Genomic DNA, 12,657 nt, shown 5'->3' on the forward strand with positions numbered 1-12,657 from the left:
GCACTTTTTCCGCCAAATTGGGCTGGTTTGAAAACCGTTCGACGGGAAATTTTTGGCTTTGGCGGGTGGCGGTTTTTCCAAAATTGCGTTCATAGCGGAATTTCTCCCTATTTTTCTTTGCTTGAAGGAAAGAAGTTCTTCAGTTCCCCACTTCATGTTGTGTTTTCCTCCTGACAAGGCTGAAGGGCATCTCGCCCAACTATGGAAAGCCAGAACTTTCAACCATAATGCCTTTGCCACCCAATAATTGAGTAAAACAAAAACTTGGGAAATTGTCCTAGGCTCTAGATCAGTGGTTTCAACCTGATCAGTGGTTCATAGCGATAAAAATAAATTGATCCGGGTTTAAATAAAACTCGGGCATTGATTAAAATTAAATCGATCACGGTTAAAATAAATAAAGCGATCAGGGTATAATAAAATACGGGCACTGTTTAAATAAAAGAAAATATTAAAGGTACAACCTGAGAGACGATAGAAAAATCTGATGATGTTGGTTTCCGTTGTTTTTTATGCTGTCGATTTTTTTTTTCGGCGCGATATATCCAATAATTAATCCGATCAACGCACTATAAATTATGGAAATCAAGCTCTCAATCACGAAAAAAGATCTCATCATCTCAACAATTATCAAAATGCCGCGGCTATGGGGTGACGCCATTTGCAGATGGTAACCTCTTCCAAATGTGCTGCCATCTAGCGGGGAAAATACATAATCAAGTATTGCACTGCATTAGTTTCTTTATTTTTTGCAAAAATTATTATTTTTTTTGAAAGCCTCAGACAATATTTCAAAAATTCTTTTACTTTGATGAACTCTCAAAATTTCCCACAAGTTCTAAGAAATTTCCCACTTGGGCAAATTTTTCCCACGAATATGGGAAATTTTCCACGAGTTACCATCACTGGGAAAGAGAATCACACCAGGGGCTCGACCATCTACTTGTCGTTCATAACAACCTGTCCCTCACTGAAGGACAATTCTGAACGACAAGCTGAAGGACAAAATTCTCAGTGACAGTTCTGAGCGACCATTTTCCACTCGTTGAAGATTGTCGTTCAGACCACGTGATACGATAAGTACGCGAAAATGCTTCTTCGAGAGTAATTCATCTTCTGACAAATCAGTTAAGGAAATACAACAACTACTATGTTTTTTATTTTAATTGTTCTTCCTGCCGGTGGCAACAGAAACATTCTGTTTATTTACTTTCTGTCCCTTCCGTGTGCTTTTTTTTCCCTATCGCAATGAATGGTGCTCAACCCAAGCAATGCTCTAAGACCAACGCCGCTCAGTATGAGGTGATAATTTTTTTGGAGAAACGCCATGCTTTATAATTGAGGGGAAAGCTGTCCTCTGACCTCACAAGTCACGATAAAAATACATGGTCACGGCTGGCGACAAAATTAAATGCCATTCCGTATGGTCCCAGCAAAGATGGGAAGGATTGGAAAAAGGTGAGTACTTCCAAGTTTGTTGAATTTTACCTTGCAATTTATGAAATATTGTTAATTTATTAAATATGTTTCGTTTATAAAACCAAAAGTTTTGTTTCCTGCTGATGTTAGAAAAATTACAGAAACGAAATAAGGAAATATTGCATTTAATCGCTTAAACTAAATTTTTTTTTTATCAACATCTCTCAAAGGAAAAAAAATCTAATGTTATTGTTTTTTTATGTGGTTTATATAAACAATGGTAGAATGTTACAAAAATTAACAGCGGTCCAAACAGGCCTTTTTTAATCTGGTTTTTGAAGGTTGTGGCAGTTATGCATAGGATGATTATTTAAACCACAACATTTCTTTTTGTGTAGACATGGACTCACTACAAGAGTGCTGTGAAAAAAGTGAAATTCACTTCATCCAATGTCACATTTTCTCACAAGCGAAGAGCTGCTTTACATTGTGATCTCATTAAATTTAACTTTTGGGACACTGTGTCTATTACCTCTGGCATACAGAAATGTTTCACGCATTTCCAATTGAGTTTTGTGGTCTTCCAGTTAGTGCCGTCTTAATGCATAGGTCCCCACCAGGTTTGAGACTGCCCTGCATTTTCAGAACCTTATAACACATACAGCTGTGACATGATGGCATTGGGTTGTATCATTATTGTATATAACTGTCTGAAAGTTTGATGCATAATGGATATGATTACGAGGTATTATTTGTTAAATCTCCTTCACTTGAATACACATTTCAGGTCCTGTTGATGTATCCCTTACTGTTCCTTCCCATCAAGAGGAAACAGCCTCAGCTTCATTGAACAGGACGCCACAACGAAAAAAAAAAAAAAAAGAGGATGCGATAGAAGAGCTCATACAGGCACAGGAGGAAACTGCAATAACCTTCAAAGAAGCACCCACTTCTATAAACAATCTTTCATCACAGTTATGTAACATGTTTAAAGATTTCATTGAAGTATATAAGAAAAATTAAAATTGTGATTTTTTTTCCTTTTTATTGATTGAATTTGTATTGCTGTATTTCATTTAGATAGGTCACTTTTTAATCTCCCACAGGAGACTGGAGGATAATATGGCCCTGTTTACAGTTAAATTCAACCATTTAAAAATTCATGAAATGTATGCATCGGCTAACAGAGATCAGGAAATAATAACAGATTGGAAAGTTAAAATGAACAAACATAGGGAAGGATCAAGATCACTAAAAATATTTTAATAAAAACTATTTCCGATATCTTTTTAAAACCAAAATCAATGAATTCCTCACACCTTGATTAATTAATGAGTCAACTCTCAGTTACATTTAGTTTCATTGTGCATTTATTATTTTCTTTTCTTGCAAAATTTGAGGTATGGCAAGAATTTAACTGCCAGGACAATACATTGCAGCATAAAACATAGGAAACACAAGACATTTTATAAGCAATACTATGTTCAAAAACTGAAAACATCACAATCAAAAATTCACAAAGATAAAACTTGGAAGACAAACGCAACATTTGTGCATGCCCTTCTGGTCAATAACACTTTCCCTCCCTATTTTTGACTGCATCCACACATATAGGTTGGAAAAACACACCCGCAGTCAGTGTTTACCGCTTAAAAAAAACAAAAAACACACAGTTCACTAGCAATAGTCATCATTACCGCTGAGCATCCATTGCCTCGATGTTGAGTCAGAAGTTCTGTCTGAAATAATAAAAAAAACTATGTAATGATAGTTAAAAAGACTGCATAGAAGCATGTGAATTACTAAAACCTGACATTGTGTCAGACAGAAATCGTTACAAATATCCTGAAATTTAATAATGGAAAAAAAATTTCTTTACATAAAGGTTGAGAACAGTGTTCAGACAACATACGTGTATAGTACTACAAGAACAAATTCTGTTTGATAGTTTGTATAAAGATATCACACCTTTTCTTATTTTATGTCATTGCATAGCGGCAGTTTTCACGGAACGTATCATAAATGACTACTACACCAGACATGCACCTCAGCCATATTGCTCTGCGGAACTTCTAGCAAATTGATACATGTTTGAATGTGCGTGTCCGTGTTGTGAACCTAATGTGAAGCTTGTTTCTGTCTAATGTTTGTTATAGTGATGCCATGTGGCACCCATGGGCATAAACTCATTCAAAATTTGGAGGGAGGAGTTCAGGCTCAAATAATGGTGTCGTATGAATGCAAAAACCATATAACTGGCGCTTTTAAAAAATTAACCCCCCCCCCCACAGACATTTCCCAAAATTCAAAATCATAAAGGATGATTATTGGCAAAGTTGAAATACTATATTTCTCACCATTTGTGCGTTGACAGAGTGAAACTGCTTCCCGTTGACGTAGGAAGGCTCTGGATACTTAGTCAAACTTTGTCAAAATTTGTCAAACTTTGATGGTGCCACAACAGGAATGCGTATACAGTCTATGGCACAGATAACTCCCAGGAATTTGAGCTTCTCCCAAAAACTCTCTTGCAGGTTGAAATATTGGGACATCTCACATACTTATGTAGCATCAACGTATTGATGGCCTCAGTAACTGTATGGATAGAGTTACTCACAGACTGTTCATACATCCCCAAACAGACGTCTTGGCTCAGGCTTCTTTGGTAGGCACCAGTGGCATGCACATAGAACCTGCGCAAAAGTTAAATCAAACATGAGGTAGTTGTTCAAGATATATTGTAAAACTATTATATTTGAATAAACTAATGTTATGGTAAAGTGCTACAAGAAACTTCTGTTAGAAACAAATGCTAACACGCTCAAGGAAAATGTAACCACCCCCCCCTCCAAAAACATGAAAAACAATGATATATAGTGTGGCTATCGGTTAGTAATGGAATGGTTGCTATTAAATGAGGTCATTATAACGAGCATATAGACTGAATACCGTATCTCTCACTCATCCCCCAGTGCAAAAGTACAAGGGAAAAACATGCATAAGTGAGAGCGGGGCCGCAACTGGGGGGGGGGGGCAGATGGGACTCGGGCACTAGACCAGAGGGGGGTGCAAATTTCATTCTGATACCTCTCCTTCAAAACGTTACAGAGGGGAGTCAAAATACTCGCTTGCTCTGGGTGACCAAGCATCTAGTTGTGGCCCTCAGTGAGAGAAGCATACAAGCGAATAGCATTATTATCCATGCAGTGTGCAATCGCTTCAGTACTCACAAAAATAGGTAAACCATTAAGTGAATATTTCATTGGAACAACTGTGATGGACAAAGGGTGATCTAAACAAAATACTGTAAACTTGTGTAGGGTACTTATTAATTTTACACACACACATATATACACAGGCAAGGCTTAACAAATGGAAAAAATATTTAGGCGCCAGCCCAATTTCTTAGCTGCCCTGCAAAATTTGGAAATCACAGGTCTGGGGTTGTCTCAAGAACGCAATGGGTCCATGAGCCCCCATTCCGCAGGACCGCTACGCTTGGATCTTTGCCGGTCCTTTCCAGAAAAGGTGAATTTAGTGTGTAAAACAATGAAAAATGATAGAAATCGTCCCCGGCCCCCTTCAGCCCCACCCTTGTGGGTACCATGCATGGGCCTCAGGCAAGGTTATATTCTAGGACCCCCTTAATTAACTGAAAGGGCCTGTAGCTTATAAATTTTATGCTTTCCTCGCTCGAATCATAGCACCAACTCTCACTCTTACGAGGCCACTTATGCACATCGGGTTGTGCCTGGAAGGGGCCCCACGTGTTAAGACGGCACTGCACAGAACTACATATTTTGTGCATGAGTTTTTCAAAATACTTTTATTTTGAAATATTCATGATCAAAAAATACTCATACATCAAAATACTTTTATTTTGAAAGCCTAGTGTTTTTTAATGAATATCAAAATTACCTGAAAACATCGTGAACATAAAAAATGCATAGGCCTAAATAGGCTTACGTTAAGTACTTGATTCGTTTTCCATTATTAATAAAAAAGAGGAACAGCTTTGGTATAAGGGACACGCCAAATTGGCGACTTTTCTTCCGGCGATAAGTTGCCATCGTTGGCGCGCTCTGGTTTGTTGTTGTTCTGCTGGGTTGTCGTTGTTCCAGAATGTTCGTAGAATTCTGCCAGTCGGTGGCGCTGACTGTTGTTTTTCCGTGTTCTTAGCGTCCTAGCGCGTCTTTCAAACGGGTTTTACTGCCATTTTGAAACTGGTTTTCTCTTTTTCTCATTCTATCCTCTCTTTTTTTCTTCCAAATGACGTCACTTAATAGCCGCGGCGTTTTGAAAAACCGTTGGGATAGTTCTTCATATTTTCTCTTCCTTCCGTATATATGTTGTAGTGTGTGCCGGATTAATTGGAATTATTTTGGACATCTTTTCCCTCAGGTTGTACCTTTAATATTTTCCAATATTTATTCTTTTCTACATGCAGGATGCCCCTGCATCCTTTTTATTTTATTTATTTATTTATTTTATACCGTTGATTATTTATAAGAACCCGGATTCTCGGAAAGAGAGTCCGGGTTTTAATTTATAATAAATAGAATATTTTTATTTATACAACATGCAGGACCGTTGATTATTTATAAGAACCCGGATTCTCGGAAAGAGTCCAGGTTTTAATTTATAATACATAGAATATTTTTATTTATACAGCAGGATCGTTATTTATTCACAACGGTCCGGGTTTTATTTAAACCCTGATTTCATTTTTTTTTATCCAGTTTTATTTTTTAAATACTCCACAGCTTATTTTTGTTTATGCCATTTGTTTTTACTGTTTTCTATGCTTTTTTTTCTGGCGCACGTAGTGTCTGGCGGCTTTTTCTCGGGCCGTCTGACATATTTGGCGCCGGGAAAAAAAAGTCGCAGAAAATCGCCAACCTGTCCCTTATACCAAAGCTGTTCCCGTTAATTATTACTTACCTTTCTCTCAACTGTCAGCGGTGTCCAGTGTCTCGAGTTCCGACCTATGGGCCAACATCGGCGCAATTCCTCGAACACTTTCCTCGTAGCATTTTTCTTCAACCTAAAAAGGTTCACGAATTCTTTATCCGACAGCTTAAACGCATCCATGACGTATCTATTTCAAACCGGAGCACGTGCAGGCATTTGAGAATCGTAATAATCATTTAACAACACGTAAGTCGACGCCATCGCCATTGTTAAGCCTACTGAAATAATTGTCCTTCCGCTGAACGAGAGGTTCCCGGCTCTCGTTCACAATTGTCCCTCCCAGCGATCCGCGTTTATCGTTACCGGGGACAAGTAGATGGTCGAACCCCAGAGTTGCCAGGTCCTTCAAAATTCCCAGCCAAAATCCTCTTCAAAAGTAGCCCAAAATATTTGAACTCGTGCTGCCATCTATGAAGCAACAAGCGAGCTACAGTTTCACGATATTCTAGCCTGCAAAGGTGTGGCTTATAACTCTCTTTTCTTGTTATAGTTCTTTTATTAAAAAAATGTTTTTTTTTTACCGAATAAATTGATTTTGAAAATTTGCGAAAGTCAGGGCTACACATTCTCTCTCATGGAAAAACGGCCCAGAGATGGCCTGGAATCGAGGTCGTCTTACAAGCATCATGGGGGCCCCCTGGGCAAATTGATTCTGCTCAGCCCTCTATCTATCCACACTGCAAATGCCTACTTACCAATTCCCATGCTTAATCTCGCAAATCTTAACCATATCTCATTTTTTATTCCCCCCCCCCAGCCGTTCTTCATTCAAGGCCTCCGTGACGTGCCCCCGGGTTGGCCCATGCGTCAAGACGGCACTGCCTCAAATTGTGCATTGGTGTATACGAAATTTGGTACAATGATTTTAAATATTAGGTATGGGTCTCAGACCAGATTTTTCACGGTCTAGTAAACAAAAAAATTAAGAACTCTTCTGGGTTCTTGGCAGGGTCGTTTTAAGAGTTACATCATGGGCCCCGAGAGCCAATATTTTTCTGATTCCATACATAGAAAATCCCCAAAAATACAACTACCTCTCGATTTTCTGTGGCCCCTTTTCTCTTGAGGCCCCCGGGCTCATGCGTTAAGACAGAACTGGTTCCCGGGCTTGAGCACTGCCAGCTCCACGCTTGTAGAGGCTACGGTTTCTTTCACAGGCTTCTGTGGTCTAGACATGGCTCCCACAAAGCTTCAGCCCTGGGACCCGGGACTTTCAACATTTTTTTTTCACGCAATAAATTCATCATAAAGGGGGCCCGTGGAAGTGTTGTCGGGGACCCGCAAAAGCTCGCAGCCAGGGGTCCTGCTTCAGGATGGGGGGCCATGGGTCTAGATACTGTGTTTCCCAACCGTCAGGCCGGAGCGACACCTTCTATAGCAGAAGGCCTCCGCACGAAGCTCGTGACGTCACTTAAGTCTACCATTTCCCTTATAATGTTGGATATACTACTTCCCTTACACTACATTGGATATAATATAACCCATTGGCCGCGGTAAAGGTTGAAAACCACTGATCTAGAGCCTAGGACAATTTCCCAAGTTTTTGTTTTACTCAATTATTGGGTGGCAAAGGCATTATGGTTGAAAGTTCTGGCTTTCCATAGTTGGGCGAGATGCCCTTCAGCCTCGTCAGGAGGAAAACACAACATGAAGTGGGGACTGAAGTGAAAAAGAAAAACTTCTTTCCTTCAAGCAAAAAAAAATAGGGAGAAATTCGCTATGAATGCAATTTTGGAAAAACCGCCACCCGCCAAAGCCAAAAATTTCCCGTCGAACGGTTTTCAAACCAGCCCAATTTGGCGGAAAAAGCGCCAATCTGGCAACTCTAAATCACACACACACAGCTACGATCAAAGCTGCATTAAGAGTTGCATTACCTTTCAAGCGGCTTTGGTTACGATAAAATACAGTTGGAAATTTCAAAAAACCCGCTGGAACAAGAGAAAACAACAGCCACACCATCTAGCTGTGTTTTTTTTATCATGAACAGAATAGAACATTCTGGAACAACGACATCCCAAACAAACAACGAGGAAACCGAGCGAGCCGACGATGGCGACTTATCATCGGGGAAAAAGTCGCCTTATACCGAAGCTGTTCCTAAAACATGAAAATTTGAACAGATTTATGGAAATTTCTCCTTTCACGAACAAATTACAGAAATATGGAATAGCATAGCTGCCAACTTTTGAAAATAAAAATTCGGGAGATTTTCGCGCAAACCCGTATTTTATGCTAAAACCACTCCCTAATAAATACAATAGGGATTTTTCGAAAAAAAATAGGGATTTTCCAAACATAAAAGTTAAAGCGTAGGGAATAAAATGCCTATTCAAAAACTGAAGTCAAATTAAAATAGGGATTTTACACACATGGAAATAAAATTTAATAATATAGGAATAAAATTCCTACGCAAAAAACAAGTGAAATTGGAGGCCAAAACTTCAATGACGTAAAAATAAATATTGTGTTCAATCAGAAACTCTGTGAACAAACATTCTGAACGAATGAATGACCCCAAAATCATCGGAAGATGAAGGGAAAACACCGTCAATTGATGTTTTTTGATGTTTTTTTGTTCATTTCACGAGTAATGATGGCAGTCTTTCCATGAGCGATGTTTATGTCCGTAACACAACTTGTACAAAAAGGAAAAGTCGGCCCCTCTTCTGGAACGTTTGATGAAAGGAAATTCATCGGAATAAGTATCTTTAAAATTGATTAAATATGTTTTTGCTTATCAGTATTCATGTTTTGTTATATCGCACGTACGGAAATGAAGTTACTTCAACAAAAGAAATTTTGACCACATGCGCGTCACTAAAATCTTCAATTATTATCCAGGACGATTGGCTGCTAAGCCATTTCCCTGCACGATAAGACAAACAACTTTCTTGTTAACATCAGAGGGTTTGTAAAACTTCCTTAAAAAGGGAAGTTCCCCATTTACGACGTGTGACGTCATTTCGAAAGGGAAAAAAAAAGTTTTTTTCCAAAATTGACAGTACCCTTGCAATTTTAAAACATGAAAATTTGGACAGATTTGTGGAAATTTTTCCGTCTATGAACAAATGACAGAAATATGGATTAGTTTACATTATTCGAAATGAAATTCTCTACAAAATGCACATTATTAGTTTTCAATAGCATGAAAAACATTTTTTTGCAAAATTGACAGTACCCTTGCAATTTTAAAACATGAAAATTTGGACAGATTTGTGGAAATTTCTCCGTCTATGAAGAAATGACAGAAATATGGATTAGTTTACATTTTTCGAAATGAAATTCTCTACAAAAACCACAATTTTGAATAGCATGAAAATAGTTTTTTTGCAAAATGGACAGTACCGGCCCTTAGGATTTCGAAACATGAAAATTTGGGCAGATTTGTGGAAATTTCTCAGTCTATGAACAAATGACAGAAATATGGAATAGTTTTCCTTATTCGAAATGAAATTCTCTACAAAATGCATATTTTGAATTTTGAATAGCATGAAAATAGTTTTTTTGCAAAATTGACAGTACCGGCCCTTAGGATTTTGAAACATGAAAATTTGGAAAGATTTGTGGAAATTTCTGCGTCTATGAACAAATGACAGAAATATAGATTAATTTTCCTTATTCGAAATGAAATTCTCTACAAAATGCACATTATGAATTTTGAATAGCATGAAAATATTTTTTTTGCAAAATTGACAGTACCGGCCCTTGCAATTTTAAAACATAAAAATTTGGACAGATTTGTGGAACTTTCTCAGTCTATGAACAAATGACAGAAATATGGATTAATTTTCCTTATTCGAAATGAAATTCTCTACAGAAAGCACATTATGAATTTCAAATAGCATGAAAATAGTTTTTTTGGAAAATTGACAGTATCGGCCCTTAGGATTTTGAAACATGAAAATTTGGAAAGATTTGTGGAAATTTCTCCGTCTATGAACAAATGACAGAAATATGCATTAGTTTTCCTTATTCGAAATGAAATTCTCTACAAAATTCCCATTATGAATTTTGAATAGCGTGAAAATAGTTTTTTTTGCAAAATTGACAGTACCGGCCCTTGCAATTTTAAAACATAAAAATTTGTGCAGATTTGTGGAAATTTCTCCGTCTATGAACAAATGACAGAAATATGGATTAGTTTTCCTTATTCGAAATGAATTTCTCTACAAAATGCACATTATGAATTTTGAATACCATGAAAATAGTTTTTTGGCAAAATTGACAGTACCGGCCCTTAGGATTTTGAAACATAAAAATTTCGACAGATTTGTGGAAATTTCTGCGTCTATGAACAAATGACAGAAATATGGAATAGTTTTCCTTATTCAAAATGAAATTCTCTACAAAAAGCACATTATGAATTTTGAATAGCATGAAAATAGTTTTTTTTGCCGGCCCTTGCAATTTTAAAATATGAAAATTTGGACAGATTTGTGGAAATATCTCTGTCTATGAACAAATGACAGAAATATGCATTAGTTTTCCTTATTCGAAATGGAATTCTCTACAAAATGCACATTATGAATTTTGAATAGCATGAAAATAGTTTTTTTGCAAAATTGACAATACCGGCCCTTGAAATTTTAAAACATGAAAATTTGGACAGATTTGTGGAAATTTCTCAGTCTATGAACAAATAACAGAAATATGGATTAGTTTTCCTTATTCGAAATGAAATTCTCTACAAAATGCACATTATGAATTTTGAATAGCATGAAAATAGTTTTTTTTGCAAAATTGACAGTACCGGCCCTTGCAATTTTAAAACATAAAAATTTGGACAGATTTGTGGAAATTTCTCAGTCTATGAACAAATAACAGAAATATGGATTAGTTTTCCTTATTCGAAACGAAATTCTCTACAAAATGCACATTTTGAATTTTGAATAGCATGAAAATAGTTTTTTTGCAAAATTGACAGTACCGGCCCTTGCAATTTTAAAACATAAAAATTTCGACAGATGTGTGGAAATTTCTCAGTCTATGAACAAATGACAGAAATATGGATTAGTTTTCCTTATTCGAAATGAAATTCTCTACAAAATGCACATTTTGAATTTTGAATAGCATGAAAATAGTTTTTGTGCAAAATGGACAGTACCGGCCCTTAGGATTTCGAAACATGAAAATTTCTCCGTCTATGAACAAATGACAGAAATATAGATTAGTTTTCTTTATTTGAAATGAAACTCTCTACAAAATGCACATAATGAATTTTGAATACCATGAAAATAAGTTTTTTGCAAAATTGACATTACCGGCCCTTGCAATTTTAAAATATGAAAATTTGGACAGATTTGTGGAAATTTCTCAGTCTATGAACAAATGACAGAAATATGGAATAGTTTTTCCTTATTCGAAATGAAATTCTCTACAAAAACCACATTATGAACTTTGAATAGCACGAAAATAGTTTTTTTGCAAAATGGACAGTACCGGGCCCTTGTAATTTTAAAATATGAAAATTTGGACAGATTTGTGGAAATATCTCCGTCTATGAACAAATGACAGAAATATGCATTAGTTTTCCTTATTCGAAATGAAATTCTCTACAAAATGCACATTATTAGTTTTCAATAGCATGAAAAACATTTTTTTGCAAAATTGACAGTACCCTTGCAATTTTAAAGCATGAAAATTTGGACAGATTTGTGGAAATTTCTCAGTCTATGGACAAATAACAGAAATATGGATTAGTTTACATTATTCGAAATGAAATTCTCTACAAAATGCACATTTTGAATTTTGAATAGCATGAAAATAGTTTTTTTGCAAAATTGACAGTACCGGCCCTTGCAATTTTAAAACAAAAAAATTTGGACAGATTTGTGGAAATTTCTCAGTCTATGAACAAATGAAAGAAATATGAATTAGTTTTCCTTATTCGAAATGAAATTCTCTACAAAATTCACATTATGAATTTTTAATAGCATGAAAATAGTTTTTTTGCAAAATTGACAGTACTGGCCCTTGCAATTTTAAAACATAAAAATTTGGACAGATTTGTGGAAATTTCTGCATCTATGAACAAATAACAGAAATATGGATTAGTTTTCCTTATTTGAAATGAAATTCTCTACAAAATGCACATTATGAATTTTGAATAGCATGAAAATAGTTTTTTTTGCAAAATTGACAGTACCGGCCCTTGCAATTTTAAAACATAAAAATTTGGACAGATGTGTGGAAATTTCTCAGTCTATGAACAAATAACAGAAATATGGATTAGTTTACATTATTCGAAATGAAATTCTCTACAAA

The 12,657-nt window shown here is 36.3% G+C and overlaps 2 protein-coding genes and 1 long non-coding RNA gene across 4 annotated transcripts in view; 1 reads left to right on the forward strand and 2 right to left on the reverse strand.

Moving 5' to 3' along the window:
• Window positions 1-12,657, reverse strand: part of Grasp65 (Golgi reassembly-stacking protein 2) — a 525,443-nt gene that overhangs the window by 63,370 nt on the left and 449,416 nt on the right. The window lies entirely within an intron of this gene.
• LOC149076655 (uncharacterized) lies at window positions 930-2,665 on the forward strand. The gene is made up of 2 exons (XM_089244271.1): window positions 930-1,458; window positions 2,207-2,665. Exons 1-2 carry the CDS (start codon window positions 1,386-1,388, stop codon window positions 2,440-2,442), a joined length of 309 nt encoding a protein of 102 aa, XP_089100397.1. The 5' UTR covers window positions 930-1,385; the 3' UTR covers window positions 2,443-2,665.
• On the reverse strand, window positions 3,780-8,362 carry LOC149076656 (uncharacterized). Its single transcript, XR_016194084.1, has 2 exons — window positions 6,361-8,362; window positions 3,780-4,112 (listed from the first exon to the last, which is right to left on the reverse strand). It is a non-coding gene; the product is annotated as an uncharacterized LOC149076656 (long non-coding RNA).

The sequence above is a fragment of the Pholcus phalangioides genome, unplaced genomic scaffold, assembly GCF_987345545.1.
Source record: "Pholcus phalangioides strain wild (caught in Gottingen) unplaced genomic scaffold, Ppha-v1.0 ptg000015l_1, whole genome shotgun sequence".
NCBI classification, from domain to species: domain Eukaryota; kingdom Metazoa; phylum Arthropoda; class Arachnida; order Araneae; family Pholcidae; genus Pholcus; species Pholcus phalangioides.